The sequence below is a fragment of the Mytilus californianus genome, unplaced genomic scaffold (assembly GCF_021869535.1).
Source record: "Mytilus californianus isolate M0D057914Y unplaced genomic scaffold, xbMytCali1.0.p SCAF_1, whole genome shotgun sequence".
NCBI lineage: Eukaryota > Metazoa > Mollusca > Bivalvia > Mytilida > Mytilidae > Mytilus > Mytilus californianus.
In genome coordinates, this window is record NW_026262581.1 from 6,884,059 (window position 1) to 6,904,278 (window position 20,220).

Here is a 20,220-nt window from a genome sequence, read left to right on the forward strand (position 1 = left end):
TGAAAAAATTGTAATAAAATAGTGAATATCAATTTACAAATAAAATGAATTCATTGTGCACTAAAAAATGAAGTATTTCATTTTTTATCAGATTACTAACTTTTGTCCGTACCTAATGATGGTCATTCCAGAAACGCGCGTTGAGTGCACTGAAATAAACATACTTCATGATTGCACTGGCATAAACACGGGTATGCATCTTACTAAAATAAACACGTGTTGAGTGCACTGAAATAAACATACGTCATGATTGCACTGGCATAAACACCTGTCTGCATCTTACTTAAATAAACACGCCTTGATCGCACTAAAATAACATACTTCATGATTGCACTGGCATAAACACGGGTCTGTATCTTACTAAAATAAACACGCGTTGATCGCACTGAAATAAACATACATCATGATTGCACTTGCATAAACACGGGTCTGCATCTTACTAAAATAAACACGCGTTGATCGCACTGAAATAAACATACGTCATGATTGTACTGACATAAACACGGGTCTTCATTGTACTTAAATAAACACAGTCACGTTGATCGCACTGAAATAAACATACATCATGATTGCACTGGCATAAACACGGGTCTGCATCTTACTAAAATAAACACGCGTTGATCGGACTGAAACAAACATACGTCATGATTGCACTGGCATAAACACGGATCTTCATCGTACTTAAATAAACACGCGTTGATCGCACTGAAATAAACATACGTCATGATTGCACTGGCATAAACACGTGTCTGTATCTTACTAAAATAAACACGCGTTGATCGCACTGAAATAAACATACGTCATGATTGCACTGGCATAAACACGGGTCTTCATCGTACTTAAATAAACACGCGTTGATCGCACTAAAATAAACATACGTCATGATTGCCCTGGCATAAACACGGGTCTTTATCTTACTAAAATAAACACGCGTTGAGGGCACTGAAATAAACATACGTCTTAATTGCACTGACAGAAACACGGTTCTTTATCGTACAAAAATGTACACATTAGTGTATTTAGCACACTAAAATAAGCACAAATCTTGATCGTACCATATTGATTTTTTATGTCCAGTACATTTGAGGTGTAGTTAAACAGTAAAAATGAAGTCGAAAAACGACGACACTTTCATCAGTATGATCTCAGGAATTTGAAAATATTCTTTTGGAAACATAATTACAGTTGAATGTATTTTTAATAGGTACACAGCTTAAGATTTTGGAGGCAACAAGTAAAACTCTACGAAATAAGGTGATTAAAATAAGTAACAGATATTTTCTATTTGAGTCCATGAGGCTACATGTATTCCATTATCATGTCCTACAACGTTCTGCTGACATCATGAGATTTATGTTTGAGCAGTCTGTAATGATTAGCATGTTATGATGTCGTGCCAAGGAAATATTTACATTTGTTTAACTCATTTATCTCGTGTCTGTTATCAGAACACACAAAAAGGTTACTTTTAAGTTAATTTTTTATCTTCACTTCATTATCTGTGCTTGATGCGGATAAAAAAATCTTTTGATCTACAACGTTACATTGCAGAATAGTGTTTGCTGAATCTTAATGCAAGTTGTGTTAGCAATTGTTATTATTAAAATAACCATTGACCATAGATTAAATTTGTTTGATGAAAGTGAATTTTGTACATTGTAACGACGGGTTAATCGTCACTTGGCCTTTATACTGATAGGTATACACTCGATTTCACGCTAGTGATGTTCTCGGAGCTACAAAATTAACTTTTTTTTTACTCAGAAATTCTCGATCTATGCTTTTCAACTTCAGATTGTTTACATTTTACCTTTTTTTGAACTATTGCAGATATAAAAATAACCTCATAATTACTGCTGACTTTCGTCAACGACATAAGAGAGACAAAATTGACTTTTACCATTAACCATTGTCTATTGAGAAACTTTACTTGTCTTCCCCCCAGCGGGTCTTCGACAGCCCTCATTTAGAATCAAACTAATGCAGACATTTATTTTGGGTTTGTATCTAATTCTATTTTTTTCATACATATATGAACAATATAAGATAGGCAACTACTTTTATGAGCTAAATACGTATGATGATAATAATGTCTATTCCACGATGCTTGCTGGATTTTTATTGTCGTTTGCTTGACGTCTAACCGCAAATATTTCATTCATATTCAGGACGAGAACAAATCAACAATAATTCCAATAAGGTTCTGCAAAATGGGTTGACCAGTTTGAAAAAGGGGAATTTCGACTGTTACTGGAAAATAAGGATGTGTTGGATAGTAGCAGAAATTTTGCTATGCAGCAGCAAGCCTTAAAAAAAGCATAAAAGAGTAGTTTCATGGGTTCTTGAACGTGCAGGAGGCGTGTCATTATCCTGCAAGATGCCTCAAACTTAATGGTCAGTTCCATCCCAACCGTGACTGCGTATTCATACATCCAAACAGACGCCTTTCTTTAGCAAGGATTTAACTGTTGGTTTGTAGAGATCCTTGTAGTTACGTGGTGCTGGAGGCTAATAAATTCAAATGAATGAAAGTAAAAAACATATATATACGGTACATTATGAAGTCGATATTCGGTAGTATCCTGTAGTGACTTGTTTTATGCGATCTATTTAATTTGTGTTAATTTGAAAATGGACATATTTGGCGCCAGAAAACTAGTTTCACCCCGCCACATTCTATATGTGCCTGTCCAAAGTCAGAAGCCTTTAGTTCAGTAGTTGTCGTTGGTTCGTGTTTGTCATATTTGATTTTCGTAAATTGTTTTGTTATACATTAGGCTGTTAGTTTTCTAAATTGAATTGTTTCATATTTTTCATGGTGGAGCCTTTTATAGCCGACTATACGGTATGAGGGTTTCTCCTTTTTGAATGCCGTACGGTTGCCTATAATTGCTTACATCCACTTCATATGAACTTTGGAGGATAGTTGTCTCGTTGGCAATCATATTACATTATTTTTGTAATAATCTGTGTGTGTGTGTGTGCATCAATATTTAAGTAGTACAAATTACTGAGAGTTATCCCCATTTTCAGAGTACTGATGTCGGTCATTTCTTTTCTTTTTCTCAGTGTCTATTTTATAACAAAGGATTCCAAATAGGTCTAACTGTTTTAGTGTTTAATAAACTACGCAGTTGTTTTTCTTATTTTAGAATATTATCAGTTTTTGAAAAGGAAGTGCACGGATGGACGACCGTCTTAACACGCCATGCAATATTTTTGAACGTGATGTTACTATTTGAAGACGTATTAATCTTTTTTTAATAATATTTATAGTATTTTTATCTTCAGATCATGAAATATCTATGCAGTTCCATGTTTGAATGAAATTCCTGTTATCAATAGCTTCCCTGGATCTTCATGCTACGGGAAATTTCTTTAATTGGAAAATTATTCTGGGCTTTTTACGCTCAAATTGATTTTAAATTGAATTGACATACTGTTCAGTGACTTTACATAGATGAAAAAATAGACATAGGGAGTTATCAAATTATTTAATGTGTTGGAAAATTGAACGATCAAAATATATTAACTGTAACACAATTAAAGTTTGATATATGATAATCGAAATGTGTATATATCAAAACAAAACAAATCTCTAAGTATATAGTAAATGATATATTTGTTAGTCATACTTTTTTATTTAAAGTTAGAAAGTTAGGATAATGAAAGTGGTTGATCGATAACAAACTTGTTTTAAACCGCCACATTCCCGAGTCAAGAGCTTTTGAATGTTGTGTGCAATATTTGTTTTTCGTTTATCGTATAAGCATAAATCAGACCTTTGGTTTTTCTAGTTTGACATGTTTCACATTTTGTCATGTAGGGACCGTTTATAACTGACTGTAAGGTATGGGTTTTGCTCATTTTTCATGTCGAATGGTGACCTATTATTGTTGCTTACATCTTCGTCCTTTGGTCTCGGGAGGATAGTTGTTCTTATTGGCAATCATACAACAATTCCTATTTTTTATATTAATAACGTTTTAAAGCACAAAGAGTAAATATAATTATGAAATATTAGAATTATATCTGTATGCAAACTATTACGTCAGGTTGTAAAAAAGATCGTAATTTCGGAAAATAGATCAGAAGTATTATCAAACTGTTAATTTAAAATTGCAGTCACGATCAAAGTAACGAAAACAAATGAAAGCTAGATGCCGTCATAATAGAGAGTGTGTTGAAAAGAAATAAGATAAAACTTATGAGAAAGCTTAGGGTATTTAACCTTAATATCAATATATTAACATAAAGAACATTTCATCCTGTGCTAATAGTAATAGAAGACGCATAAAACACATAACAATTTCAAATCTTCTTTTGCTCATTAAATAGCCATCGTAAATTCCACGCCCATAAGATTCCACGTAATGTCAATCAAAACATATCCTGCAGGATCAATACATATGTATTTTCAATACTATCAGAGAACAACAGAAAAAGCTGATGCGGTGTTGTAAGAGAGAGTTGTACAGATTCTATTTTCATATTGATAGCAGCTTACCAAAGTATTTTGGGAAATTTGTAGGGGAAGTTTAAAGATTGAAAAATGAATGATACGAATTGGACAGGTGTGCAAGAAAATACTTTTGATGAATTCAACACTGACAAAATAATTTTATTATGTATATATATTCCGGTATTCTTTGTTGCCTTAGTTGGAAATATTCTTGTGCTTGTAATGGTGTGTATGAACAAAAGCGTTCGGAGAAATGTCGCTAATTATTTCCTGGTAAATTTAGCCATAGCAGATCTTTTAGGTAAGTAAAATACATGACAATTACATATGATATCATTTGAACTTTGTTGGATTTTTCCAGACGCAAGGCTATCTTAGGAAAACTATATGAATGATCGTTTATAATATGCTATTATATTTTGTCGAGGGCAAAGTAGTTTTAACTTAATAATTAGCTTTGCGATAAAGTTACGAAAGAGGAAATTAATGTACGGGTTTATAAGCAAAGTAACATGCATTATAATTAGTAAGAAAGGGAAATTCATCAACTCACATTTTATCGGATTGAAATGATTAGGGACGACCATTTGATTTTTCTGGGAGGGGAAGGACCAGGAGGATGATCTGAAAAATAAATAACAAGACGGGATGAAAATGAATATGTTGCAACAAAAATGCAGGAAACAATTGTGTATAAAAGTGGAAATATATTTTCGCGCGGCTGTAGTTGTGTATATCATTGTCAATGTATGAAGCAATACCATTAAAGATTTATTTCCAAGCCATAGTACAAGGATTGGTTTTTTTATTAGGTCCTTTTTGGTTATATAGCTCTCCAACTGTTTCGGTTTTTATACATTCTTGGCTTTCAAATATTCGGCTTTGAGCGTTCCTGGTGAAGGTAAATCCAGAAAAGCGCTTCGGACGCATAAAATTTATTACGCGTTGTTTTCAATTTTTATTTAATCTAATTTTTTTTTTAAATTCCAATAAAATTAAAAACTTGAAAAGGAGATAATCAATGATGTATTTTTTTTTCTTTTGGAAAAGATTGACGTTTTATTTTGACTATCAATGGTAACTAAATGTTGGGAAAATTTTAACTGTTACGGGCGCCATCTTGAGTTAGTTGACCGTTATGGAATATCTGTGTCGACCGATGACCACAAATATGTTTTCAAATGTTGTAGCCATTTTACTGTCCTCTTTTTCCTCAATTGTGACATCACCGAAGGAAACGTAACTCTGAATTTATACAGACCACGAGCAACAAGACGGTGACAAATGTGGAGCAGGATATGCTTACTCAATCCCGGTGTTTTGGTAGGGTTCTTTAGTCTAAGACTTCAGTTTCTATTTAGTGTTTTGTAGACAGTTGTTTGTCTTTCCATCGTAGCTCTTCCCCACGCCCAGAATGTATAGGTCTCTCCTCGACGTATGAGTTTTGAATCTCCTTTGGTATATTCTGCCTAGCTCTTTTTTTTATGTCATACGAGTTTTTAGTAAAGACAGTAAATAACCGTAAGATAGTATTGAAATATTTTATTCTGCAATCAGCAAACTATTGTACAAATAAAGTCTTCTAGTATCCTGTTACTATGTTGAGTAAACGGTAATGTTAAAATTGCTATCTACGTAACAGTTCATTTTTGTGGTCCCCTTCGCGACCTGCGCTTAATACATGTCGATTTCTTTAAAATTCAAAGAAAACTACTTGGAAATAAAAAAACTAAACGTAAAAGCGTCAATCTTGAATTGCAAGATAAAAACAATATACGTGTATCGTCGGAAAATATCAAATTTATTAGTACACGCTATGAAACAAGAGAAAATCTCTGCAAGAATGCTTTTTCTTCCTGTTTCTAAAACTTATAAAAATAAATTTTATATTTTCCCACAATGTCCATATATTGTATATAGATTGTGAAACTCAAATTTATTTAATATTGAAATAATAATGCACGTCAAGCGGACACTTTAAAAATGCACTAAGAGAACTATGAGTACTATGTCTCTTTTCTGTCAGCTATAAAAGGCCCCGAAATGACAAATGTAAAACAATTCAAACGAAAATTCTAACGGCCTGATTTATGTACAAAATAATGAAACGAAAAACAAATATGATATACAGCAACAAACGACAACCACTGAATTACAGGCTCCTGACTTGGTACAGGCACATACAGAACGTGTTGGGGTTAAACTAGTTTGAAGGCGCGCCAACCCTCCCCTAACCTGGGACAGTGGTGTAACAGTACAACATAAGAACAAACTATAAAAATCAATTGAAATGGGCTTAACTCATCAAATCGATACAAAGCAGAAATACATCTATCAAAATCACAGAGTGGACGTGGCAGGGTACTTTTACATCCCCAAAACAAAAAGACACCATGTGCATATGTATATAAAAATAATATTTAGTTTGATTTTAATTTACTGATAACAAAATCAATATTAATACCAATAAAAACAATATTCAAAGATTTGATTATAGTGGTGAAATGGTAACCTTTTAGAATAAGTTTATTTTAAGGATCGTATCTAAATTTCCGGGCTCGGTTAACAACATCTCCGTAAAAATTAGGATGTGCTATCCCGTTATATATGTTTTCTCTCTCGGAGTCCTTATAGACAATATGACTACTATTACACTTTCTAGTATACGTGCTGGGAAGGCCTTAATATATATGAAGGGAATCAAAAAATGTGAAACGATATGACAGAAGGGGAAACAAAACAAGTATATAGTCTGTACACTAGTCATTTTGGGGCCCTTTATAGATTGCTGTTCGGTGTGGGCCAAGGCTCCGTGTTGAAGGCCGTACTTTGACCTATAATGGTTTACTTTTACAAATTGTAACTTGGATGGAGAGTTGTCGACCTTAGATGATTGTTTACTATCCTTTTGAACTATTTTTACTTTTTAATGTTATTCCATAGAGAAAACTATTCTAATTCTAGAAGTAGATTATTTATACGAGAAACTAAAAAACTATTAATGAGAAATTATAAATTCCACTCAGTGGGGACCTACAGTCTACTTAGCTCATAGACTCGCAAATGTTTTAATGGATCGATTTTGTGTTAAAAATAAGATTGATAAATATTTATTCATCAATTATTAGTGGATTTGACCATGTGCTACACTTCATGGGCACCAGACTTCATCCGTTGTTTTAGTTGTATTCGTGTTAGTAAGTGTACATGAAATAAGAGAATTGATATAAATCTCACGGTATATTTCATATCTAACTTTATGATAAACGCCTTTCCTTTGCTAATGGCAATGTTCCCATTTCTTGACGATGATATTTAGTTGACTATTTCTATTTGGATTTTCGTTTTTCCTACTTCTGATATTTTACTTAACTCAGTATTTTCATTACTGAAAAACTTTTACCACATGGATAAAGGAATCATAACTTGCTACAAACTTGTATCCGTCACAAATGTAGATATTTATTGAGGAAGTATCATTCTATATACAGGGATTTTATATAAAAATGTGGTATTTCATACCCAGTTTTTCATGGATATATACAAGTAAAGCAAACAAACTAGTTTAGAAATTATTAAAACTGATTTATAGTTTAAAATATTTGTGGCTTTTTTCTGTAAAAAATAATTGGGTTGTTACGAGATCGTGCCTTCGCGTACTTTTTTAATGACGGTGCTGTAAGAAATCTAATCCAAATACAACCGCCGCTATAACAGCTGGAGTAGAACAGCAGGATTTCTTAATGTAAATTTAAGCGGTATTTTAATGACTTTTTGTGGGGCTTTTGTGTTGTTGGGTTGATGTATATCCTACTTTTCTTTTTATTCAATTTGTTTCATTAAATAGGGTGATTTCAGGTATATAAAAGCATGTTTTATTTCTATTTGATAGGGTGATTTTAGATGTTTCAAGGCATGGTTTGTTCTATTTAATATAGGGTGATGTTAAGGATATAAAGGCATGTTTTCTTCTTCTTGATTTATTGGTACTGTAACATGACATGACTTCTTATACTCAAAATTGAAAAGGAAAGTACAAATTGTAGAAAGTTTGTTTCAAAGATGTTAATTTTAAATGCACATGAAATGTTATTTTAATCATTAAGGAGAAGGGGGCTTTAATGTTTACATTTACTTTTTTAGAGTTAAACTTAATTTGTTCAGTTGAGAAAAAAATGATGTTGTTGTTTGTTTTATCATTGCGAAATTGGACATATTGAACTTGCAGCATAGCCTAACAAATAAAAACCACATAATTTGCCCCAAATCCAATAAAATGTCTCATAAAAAAGTTTCTAGTGCTAAACTTTGACATGATACTTAAAATTTCTAACCCCATAAAATTAGTGCGAGATTAATTATTTTCCAATAGATTATTTACTAAATTTCTAAAGGAACTCACGGTTAAGATGAAACAAAGCTTTACAGGCGCAAGGACTGTGTAGAGGACGGTTTAACCAATAGTGCTGAAAGTGGTGTAAAACACCAATCAATTAATCAATATGCATTGTTTCTATTCATCTTTATTGTATCGTAACGCAAAATAGTTAAAAAAGTCAGTATGATGACCTTTCTAAATATATTCATAATATTGTCGAAGGTTGTAAGGTGACCTGTTACTGGTCACATATTTGTCATAGGTTGTAAGGTGACCTGTTATTGGTCACATATTTGTCATTTGGTTTTTGGTTTTTGGTGAATGATAATAACGTTAACAATCATGCAACATTTTTTTTTCTTTTATATAACATTGCGACCTTTGACATTACACAAACAATAAATAAGGAAACAATTTTGAAGCCAGAAGAAAAAACTTCGCATGCATTGCATATTGTAAAAAAAGAATTATACTCGAGAGAGTCTCATGAATGTTAGGATTACATAATTGAGTTATTTTTGATAAATCACTATAACTGCTGATCACAATTTACTGTCTTGAATTTGCAATTTCGGATAACTAATTTGGTATATTCAAACTGTCCCTATAGTAAAACTGTAAATGTTTTTTTCTCGAGTAAAACAACGCAAAGAATGGAAGTGAATCAGACATTATCGATAATGGTGTAATTACCGTAGACTTACAGAAACAACATACTAGCTTGGTCGGAAACAAATTATAAATCACAGAAGACTCATATCAAAGCATTTATTAATTCGATAACCAAAATGTGTATTCCTATGAGAATGACAATCACTGCGGATAAGTATAGAAACATCGGATATTCCGAATGATATTAACGTTTTGTTAGATAAGTTTTGGAATGGTTTCGATAGAATATAAATATTGATGTTACTATAGCATGTTTTAAGTATTAAGGGTTAATTACGGTATATATATATAGACGTTCACAATTTACCTGCTAAACAGTAAACTTTAAAACAGCCATCTCACTTTAAAATATTTTTTGATATTGCATTTCAAAATCGTAAACTTCTTTTTTTTTTACAAACAAGTATCATCATCATCAGTATGTACTAATAAGGAGACTTATTTTCTTTTAAAAACATGCGAAATTCTTTCAAATATATCGAAAGATTCCAAGAAAGTTATAACTTAATATTATATGTCATCTAAGCGTTAAACCCTATAAACGATAATATTGTAGAACATTATTTAAAATTTCATTTCCGGTAGTTTTAATGTTAAGTCTACTACTACCAGAGAACTCAGCAATCAATATGTCTAAAATACCATGTTTTGTCGATAAACCTATAATTTAGAATCAAAATATAAGTGCGCATTAGAGTCGAACGATTTTTTTTTAATATATTTTTATAATAATATGAAAGAATTGAAATCTTAAGTAAAAGTAAATTCAAATCAACACTATAATAAGTAACTGAATATAGAACTAGAAATTCCCTGTACGAGCTTCCACGACGGAGTCTGGAGCATTGACCAACTAAATAAAGGCAACAGTAGTATACCGCTGTTCAATAGTCATAATTCGATTAAGCATAAACAAATCAGGGTAACAAACTAAAACCGAGGGAAACACATCAACTATAAGAGGAAAACCACTAACAAAGGAGTAGGTTCAGTAAGACCCCTTTTTGGCCCCAAAATATAGCAGTTTTACAAAATTGTTAAAATGTAAACTTTTAGCTATTCATTTGAAAGTAGAATACTTCTGTTACATACATATGGGCTGTTTTTGATAATACAATGCATATTTATCGGGTACTAGCATCATTAAGTCATGCTAAATTACTGAAATCTTCATAATTTTAGCATTTGAGTTAATTTTTAGATGGCTTCCGTCTTAAATGGACGTGGCCGCATTTGTGTTCATTCTTAATATTTAAATGTAAGTTGTATTTGATGATAATACATAACATATATAAAGGTTGAGGATGAACACGGATGCGGCCACTTTCATTTTTGACAAAAACCATCTGAAAAGTGACATATTATGGCATATTTGATAGATTTATAACATTTAAGCTTGAATATGAGCGTTTTTAATGACTAAATCAGTTCAAATCTTTCACATAAATAAATTGATTCTACTAAAGTAGACACTTAAATGTTTAAAAAGTGTCCAAAATCTCTCATTAGATGAACCTGAAATTTGGGGCCAAAAACGGCCCTTACCGGACCTACTCCTTTACAAACAAGTTTAAAGTGATTTACCCGCATTTATAATTCGATCAGTGACGAAACTAAAGATGCAGTAAAAATGCACAATAAAAAATTCAATTGGTAAGAAAAATAATTAACTAGATAATCTATACTAGTAGTTCTTGATCAAGGTTGATCCACTGAATTTCTATAAAGGTGTAAAACACATACTTTGTACATACGATTCTAAAAGTAATTCCCCCTTTTTGCCAACGACGTTGCTGTGTAAGCTCGGTCATGGATGAGACCGTTTGATTTTGATGAATCAATCGATATGCAGTAGTCTAACAGTTCATTTAGTGCTGTCCATTGTCTGTCAGTGTCGGGAAACTACCGAGTATGTTATAATGGATTTGATATCGGAAACTCGTCCCAAGTGATCGGCTTAGTTAGGAAATTTAGTATAAAAGTAGTCTTAGTAATATCTTCACATCTTATATGTTCTTTAATGCTTCTTTGACACTTAACGTCGAGAGACTTACCGAAGTTGCAGGAAATTAATATGAAAGTAACTGAAACTAATGTGCTCTTTAAATCAGAATGATACAGACGGATTAAAGATAAGTGAATCTGTATGTTTACGACCATATTTGAGATACTCATTCAACATTTCAGTTGTAAATTTTAAATTTTGAATAAGAGTTGGCGTTTTTTTTTTTTTTTTTTTTTTTTTTTTTTTTTTTTTTTTAAATGATGACTTGCAGACGACCGTTGTTACTTGCAAACGATGGATGGCAGTACTTCATTTCACATTGAAAATTCACGTCCAGTTGATATCATAAGTAGAATTGGAGTTCTCTACCATTGAAGGTAAAAGAGTCATATTTAAAGGTCATAGAAGGCATATGATTTAAGATTTTTAATGCATGGTATTGACTAATGTTCACACAAGAACACAAATACACAGAAATAGTGTAAATTATATAGCTAAGAATAAAGTCATAAAGAAACTGAATTGGTAAAGCAACATTTTTTAATGTCAAATCAGACAAATTGTAATTCCGTAAGCATATCACGTGTTTGATCTTCACGATACATTAGCACAAAACTTGGGAGTGTGACAATGCTCTCTCCAGGCGTTTTGTACTTTGGTTGGATTCGTCGACAAGCATACCCACCTCGGCTTATTCAAGTTTTTGAATAGCTGAAAACTATCCAGATGCGTTCTTCTGGTGGTCTTTACCAAGTTTTGTTGCTTCTGAAGATTGTCAGTTATCAAAAAGAGCCGACGGCGGATGTCAAGGTTTACAATGAAACTTATGGGATATCAAGAGTTTGATATGATTTTCAAGAACGAATGTGAATTGAAATTGAATCAAACAGGAATGTTTTTCGAAGATTTTTGTTGTCAAGTGTGGCTCCAGTCGAGTTGGTCAAAGTTTTAAAGATATTCAAACTTGACAGGGATGTTCCTTAGAAGGTCCTTAACAAGTTGTGTTAATCATGTGCCGCGAACAAGTTTGTCATTAAAACACGATGGAAAATTGCATTTCTAATACAATTTCAAGAACAGATGAAGTAAGATATACAAAATGTCATCGATTTATATTTCAAGAGAGTTACACACTCAGGTGTTGAAAAAAAAACAACTGGCGCTTAAAAAAATACTGAAACCATCTTTGTGGAATCAATTATGATACTTCAACTCTCAAAATTTTAACGCCTTTACAGTCAAGAAAGTTGGAAAGATAAGATGAATAATGATATCTCCTTATGCTTTTTACTGCCAAAAGTTTATTTAAAAGGATAAAAATAAACCAAATATCTCAAATGATGGGAATATTTGCACTACACTTCATAAACTGAGCTTGTTATATTTCTCGACCTATTCATAATAAGAACAGTTGATCTATTATTTTTAGTATAAAATACTATTTGTCTGCACATCAGCATGAACAGAATGATGTATTGTAGTCAATTTGTAATGAAACTTTGATTGTATGACAGCTGTGACAATCATTAATGATTTATAGTAAGATGCTTTCTTGTATCCTCGGGGGTTATTTCATAGTCTACAACAAACACATATTCATGATTGGTATTCCCATTGGGTGCTCGAACTTAGTTTGACTCTTTACCTCATAATGACCGATTATTAGAACTGAAAACCAGGATAGCCAACGATGGGTATTTATATGAACTTAAATATTCCCAGTTACCATTAATTCTAGGACAGGTGTTGCTAACAAACCAACGTAGTTCAAATGTTGTCATAGTCTTTCTCCTTTTAGTTTCTCTCTTTTATGAGCTTTTCATTAAATTAAACTGATTCACATATGTTTATTGAATGACATGTTATGTAGGATCCGTGCTCTGGGACATTTTTTGTTAGCATATTCACTAAATATTCTTATCTTCTTAGTGGATATCAATGCATGCCAATACAATTTTAAAGTTAGCATCTTAATGTGGAGATGAAAAAGAAGTACAGAGTGTTCTAAGGCGCTCGACATGGGGGATACAGTATTGTCGTTGGTGTCTTACAGTTCGAACCACTCCGAATGAACATTATAAATTTGAAAGGGCAAAATGCAGTTTTCAGTATTGTTACGATCATGTATAGCCGATGCATTACGTTAGTGCGAAATGTACCTGGTGACAAACTACTTTTTTGGCGCGAATTGATTAAATGTTTTCCATCAAAAAATATCTTCAAACTCAACATCAGGAAAGAGTACCATCTCCGAGACAAAAAAGAGATAATGGTATTGATATTCGATATATATATATATATATACCTTCCATGTAAATAGAGTAGAAAAATGGAGACATTGAAAGAAATTATGCAAATGACGGATGAGAACTGAAGAGAAAAAACGAATGAAGACAAATAACACGATGTACTCTATAGGACTATGAACAGGTTTTTTATTTGGAATATGCACGATGTGAATTTTCCCCCGTCAAACAAGTTTGGATATATACACACTTCCCTGACATGAATACTTGTACAACAGCATCTAATAAATAACATTCTGCGTTTTATTATGCAAATTCTGTCGTCTAGTGCTTATATTTCTTTTTATTTACTCATGTATAGCTCTGATTCCTTGTCAATGGTTTGCTATCTTAATCATTTTCGGTTATATCTGCTCTTCAACGTTTATAGAAAGTATAGGGTTGTTAAACATTTGACTTCGAGAATCAAAGGAGAGATATAAATTGTCGAAATGCAAATTTGGTACAGTACAATTTGTACCATTGACTGTTATTATAAAAAATCGGTCTTTCTGGGGCCTGTTTGAGTTAAGGTAAAGTTATAGTAAATGGGCTATATCACAGAATTTGCTAAAATTTGGCATACAACTTTGGGTCGTTGAACTATAACTGAAAGTAGAAGAATAATACTATTTATAACATAAACATGACGCATTTTTCATGATTTTTGCAATTTTTTTTGTTATATAAATGTATCAAAAATAGAGCTGTGTTTTACTTAAATCGATGTCAACTGTAAGTGGTTTAGAATAGTTGTTTTGCTGCACAGCATCAAGCACAATTTTATAATTCAAAATCTGTCATTTTTCATTATTTTTTTTGTTTCATTTCAAAAACGTTGAATCGAAGATTACTATGATTTGCATCATATAATATATTTTAGTATTTGAGATTCACAGTTCAAAACGTTCAGAAAGTGAAGGATTTACTTTTTCCATTATCAGATTTTCGTTAACCAGTTAGTCTTCAAATATGATTATACATTATATTTCGCATGGCCTTTGGCGTATTAAATGCGATAAATACATGTTTTGTACTATTCAAATTTTGATTAACCAAATTTTACAAAATCGCTTATATTTCCCAAGTACTTCTGAATAATTAGGATCAGATTTATACGTTTATTTTAATTTTTATTAATTCAAATATTTACTAACAACTGTTTACCTCTTATCAAAGTTTTTAACAGACGACTTAATTTAAAATAATTTCATGTTTGTTTCTTGCAATGAATACTTTAAGACAAACACACATAAAAATCTATTTCTTTTCAAACGCAGAGAAAGACAAATATACGATCATGAACAATGTAACAAGATATTCAAATAGATCAAAAAAGAACTTTAAAGGCAATACCTTGCTTTGTTGTCAAGGGAAAATAAAACTTTGAAATTAAAATTATTGATTGTGTTTATTCTTCTTTTCGTTTTGATTTACCATTTTCCCATTTTATGATTGTTTTCAATAATCTCTTTTATATTGTGCAGTAGATGTTGTAGAATCGTTTATTATGTTTTAACCTAAATGAAATTTTACAAAGAAAATGTGGATACTATTTTGATAAACATTTACATTAAATTGGTATTAACAACTATTTTACTGACAATCAGCACATCAACACATCTTGTCAAAGGATGGCATAGGTCTTTACGGTAGGTCATCGAATTCAGAAATTACAGAGAGAATAAACAGGTACCAAGGGCAAAAGAAAATTATAGTCGGAGCAGAACATACACCATCGTCAGAAGAAAAGGACGGGAGATCAGCAATAGCCTATAAAATATCACACACAAAACTAAGTATCTAACAACATGCAATCGAGGAAGAAATAAGCTATCCTGGTAAAAAGTAAAATAACAAAAATACCGAACTCCAAGGAAAATTCAAAACGAAAAGTCCCTTATCGAATGCCAAATCAAAAGCTCTAACACATCAAACGAAAGGAAAACACCTGTCATATTCCTGACTTGCATAAATCAGAACTTACAAAGCAAGGTATGTTACACCACAAATAACATAAGCATCGTCTGAAATTTAGCGTTGCAATGTTACTCTGAGAATTAGCGGCGGCAATTTTTGTCCTTCCACCAGCTGTATTAGAACCCTTCAGTATATAAGTATGTAGATTTTTATATACAGTATGAAGGGTCAAAGTGTAACGTCGTTTAGCAAAGTCTTATTGTTTATGTAAAAGTAAAAACCCTTAATTGTTTATACAGCAAAAAATAAGTCTATAACCCCTAATATATAATTAGGATCAATTTCCTTGAATTTTTAACCCAATTGAGTTGATTTAAAAAGTATTTTAATCTTTATGTCAAATTTACAGAAACACAGCTTCAGTTGTTTACTTTTAGATTATATCTTTATTATATAATGACGTATTTTTAAACATGTCCTTTTCTAGATTTAGACATTTCAATTTCTATTTATTCCATACAAAAATTTACGACAAAAGAGACGATTTTTCATTCCTTATTGTTCTCTAGTAATTTTCCTTTTTTACACGGCGATGTTCCTTTGGCTCCATCATACGGTGTTTATATATCCCAACTCGTTCGTTATGCCCGTGTGTGTAGTGATGTCATAGATTTTGACGAACGTAATCAATATATCACTGATAAATTATTAAGTCAGGGATTTCGTTACCATAAATTACTTAAAACATTTACTAAATTCTTTCATAGATACAAATATTTGATTAGTAAATTTGGATGTATCTGTAGAAATTATTGAAAAATGGTATTTCACATCCTAAATTTGACGGTAATATTGTACTAAAAGCGCGGAAATCACTATGTGATCTTTGAATATTGTTTTCATTGGCACTGACATCGATTTTGTCATCAACAAATTAAAACATAACTAAATATTTATTCTTTTCAAATGCTTGTTTTGGGATGTATATAAAATATCCACATCCACGTTTTTTTTTCTATTTAGAAATTGTTTTATCTATACATAACATCATATATATTCATTATAAGGTTAAATCCTAACTATCCTACTGCCTGTCGTTACTTTTATTTTGGCATTGCACACGTCATGTATTCTTTGACTGTCCATGGCGTTAAAACACTAAATCCCTGACTGAGATGTGTTTAAGTTGATTTTAGTCTCTGATGCATGATTTTTCATTATTAATTGTTTTTGGCTTTTAACTAGCTTTCAGTAACTGCGAGTACTCTCAAATCGTACTTTCGTGTTAATTTGACCTGTTGACACAATTTTTAATGCATTTCTGTTATTCAGTGTTTACTTATTTTGTGTAATATCTCGTCTTACTATTTTTAATAAGTATTTAGTATGACGAAAAAAAATTTCACTTCTGTACTCGTACTATGAATAACAAATTTATTTTGTAAAAAAATGTTTCTATACTCCTAACAACAAAATTATTTTATTTAAATTTACCTGTGTACGTTACTTTATTTAACGACTTTTTGTCCTAGGTTAAAGTTGTCTTTTTGACATTGAAACATCGTTTTTATTTATATTGTGGCATAGATCAAACTTATTCGTTCAGTGTATATTTACTTGTTTTTGTGTATTGTCTTTTTGATCGAGTTAAGCCATTTCAATTGATATTTTATTGTGTGTCTTTTTATGTTGTAATGTTATACCACTGTTTCAGGTTATGGTGAAGGTTGGCGCCTGTTAAAACGTTTAAACCCGCTGCATTTGTGTGCACCTGTCAGGAGCTAGCCTGTTGTTCAGTGGTTGTCGATTGTTGGTGTGGTTCATAAGTGTTTCTCGTTTCTCGTTTTTTATATAGATTAGACTGTTGGTTTTCCTGTTTGAATTGTGTTTACACTAGTCTTTTGGGGGCCCTTTATAGCATGCTGTTCGGTGTGAGCCAAGGCTCCGTGTTGAAGTCCGTACTTTGACCTATAATTGTTTTTTGACTTGGATGGATAGTCGTCTCATTGGCACTCATACCACATCTTCTTATTTATATGTAATTAATTATCAATGAGTGTAAAGATAGCACAAAACTGCGATTTTAAAGATTTTATTGCAACTTTTTGATTTTTATCCAAAAAGTGATAAGAAAAAAATTCTTAACAGAAACCAAAATTCTATCATAAGTCAAGCTATGTATTGTCTTTCAGATACAAAAAAAGTAAAATAACAAAAATACCAAACTCCAAGGAAAATTCAAATCGGAAAGTCCCTTATCAAATGGCAAAATCAAAAGCTCAAACACATCAAACGAATGGAAAACACCTGTCATATTCCTGACTTGGTACAGGCATTTCCTTATGTAGAAAATCGCGGATTAAACCTGGCTTTATAGCTAGCTAAACATCTCACTTGTATGACAGTCGCATAAAATTCCATTATATTGACAACAATGTGTGAACAAAACAAACAGACATAATAGGTAAAAATGTCAAAAAAAGGGGAACAGCAGTCAACATTGTGTGATTATCTTAATCACTATAAAAACCAACAAATATGTCAACAAAGAAAAACAAAATGGCATATAGACAAAGCACAGAAGCAAAAATGAAAGACAAGAATACAAAAAATGACCACAGCACCAAAACACATTGGTTATTACCAAAAATGTACTAAACAGTAAAGGTTAATAATTTACAAAGACAAATAAAAGAACACTATAACACGTTATTAAGATGATAAACAACATCAGTACCTAGAATCTATACTTCAAGACCATCATGTATTATTTGTGAAGTTGATACGGAATATTTATCAACAAGGTCTTGATATCTTTCGATGAACTTTTTTTTAGAAAAAGGACGAGACGTTCTTTGACATAACCCTTGGCTCGTCAACCTGCTGCTCAGACACTGGTGACGTTTTATAAAATCTGAGTAACAGCTGCAAGCTCTTGAATACCGAATGAGTTGGGAAATGTATATCCCATATGTAGGTGAAGTTGGTATATTGCTACTAAGGTGGGGGAAATAGATAATTTCAAAATTGAAATCGTATCGTTTGTCATAGATTCTGGTACTGAGATGACCGCTTATGTCATATTCGAGGTATAAGTCTAAAAATGAGGCGGAGGAAGCAGTGACTGTTGTTTCTTTAATTTTTAGTTCTGTAGGATATATAAATTAGTTCAATTTTATTAAGGTTGTTTTTCGATGCCAAACATATAATTTTTAATATCGCAATTAAATTGTCAACAAAAACATAGTGCTGAATAAAGTTTTGAAAGATCTTTAAAGTTAATTTTCTAGAATCTTTTATTTCAAATTTAACTAGGTTCATTAACTTTCGGATTTGATCTCATGAGTGAAACAAATTCATTCGAAATTTGTCATACCAAAATTTGTAACTATATAAATACTTGTATACTACTTTAAAAGAGAATTCGTAGGTAGAGTTTTTGAAAATTCCTTATTCAAATGTAACTATTCAAATGTTTATGCTATTTTTACGCACCTTCTTCACAGGTTCCCTTTTCTTCGCTTTTTTCGATCAAGTTTATCCCATGATAATCAGAAAGTAAATCTACATTTTTATTCCATTTTCAGATACACTTTTGATGGATACATGCAGCATTCTTACCATAAGTCTTTCCTATAAAACACGAGAAATGAAAGAAATAAGTTTAATGTAAATTAGACAGCAACCTACCAAATAAATCTATATAACGTAGACTGCAATTATGCAAATGACATCATTTAAAATTTATTCTTGGTTGACCTTATAATTTGCGACAATTACTAAGCAATCATACAATAATTCACGGGAGAAAAAATGTCCAATAGGTAGTTTCTGCTCTGGACGTTGCTGCGTATTTATGCATCTCACACAGCTAAACGGTCCTCTTTACCATAGGACTAACTGTCACTTGAGTAAAGTCCAGGTTTTATTTTTACACCCAAATAAACCTTTGGGGAACAAATAAGTAAGATATGAATCACGTGAATCAAAATTACCGTCATGAATTAAACGCAGCTAATGATGCGCTTAACGACATTGCGTTGATCGTTAGAACATCTAATGTTGTTTTTTTTATCTGATTAAACATTTGCATAGTTTATATTCGCCTCCTTGGTCATTTGACTACTCCATGGCCGATTGAAAAGTGTTGTGGATTTTTAGCTCACCGGGGCCCGAAGGGCCCCATGTGAGCTTATGCCATCACTTGGCGTCCGTCGTCGTCCGTCGTCGTCGTCTATCGTCGTCTGTCGTCGTCGTCTGTCGTCGTAAACTATTTCAAAAATCTTCTCCTCTGAAACTACTGGGCCAAATACCTTCAAACTTTAACTAAATATTCCTTAGGGTATCTAGTTTATAAATTGTATCCGAAGTTTTGATCCATCGACAAACATGGCCGCCATGGCTAAAAATAGAACATAGGGGTCAAATGCAGTTTTTGGCTTATATCTCAAAAACTAAAGCTTTTAGAGCAAATCTGACATGGGGGTAAAATTGTTCA

At 32.0% G+C, this 20,220-nt stretch overlaps 1 protein-coding gene across 1 annotated transcript in view; it reads left to right on the forward strand.

Moving 5' to 3' along the window:
- Positions 1-4,437: 4,437 nt before the first annotated feature.
- LOC127698944 (QRFP-like peptide receptor) overlaps positions 4,438-20,220 on the forward strand; it is a 36,551-nt gene continuing 20,768 nt past the window's right edge. The window contains exon 1 of the mRNA XM_052202721.1: positions 4,438-4,763. Within this exon, the coding sequence (XP_052058681.1) occupies positions 4,553-4,763 (211 nt within the window). The 5' untranslated portion in view covers positions 4,438-4,552. The remainder of the gene's footprint in view (positions 4,764-20,220) is intronic.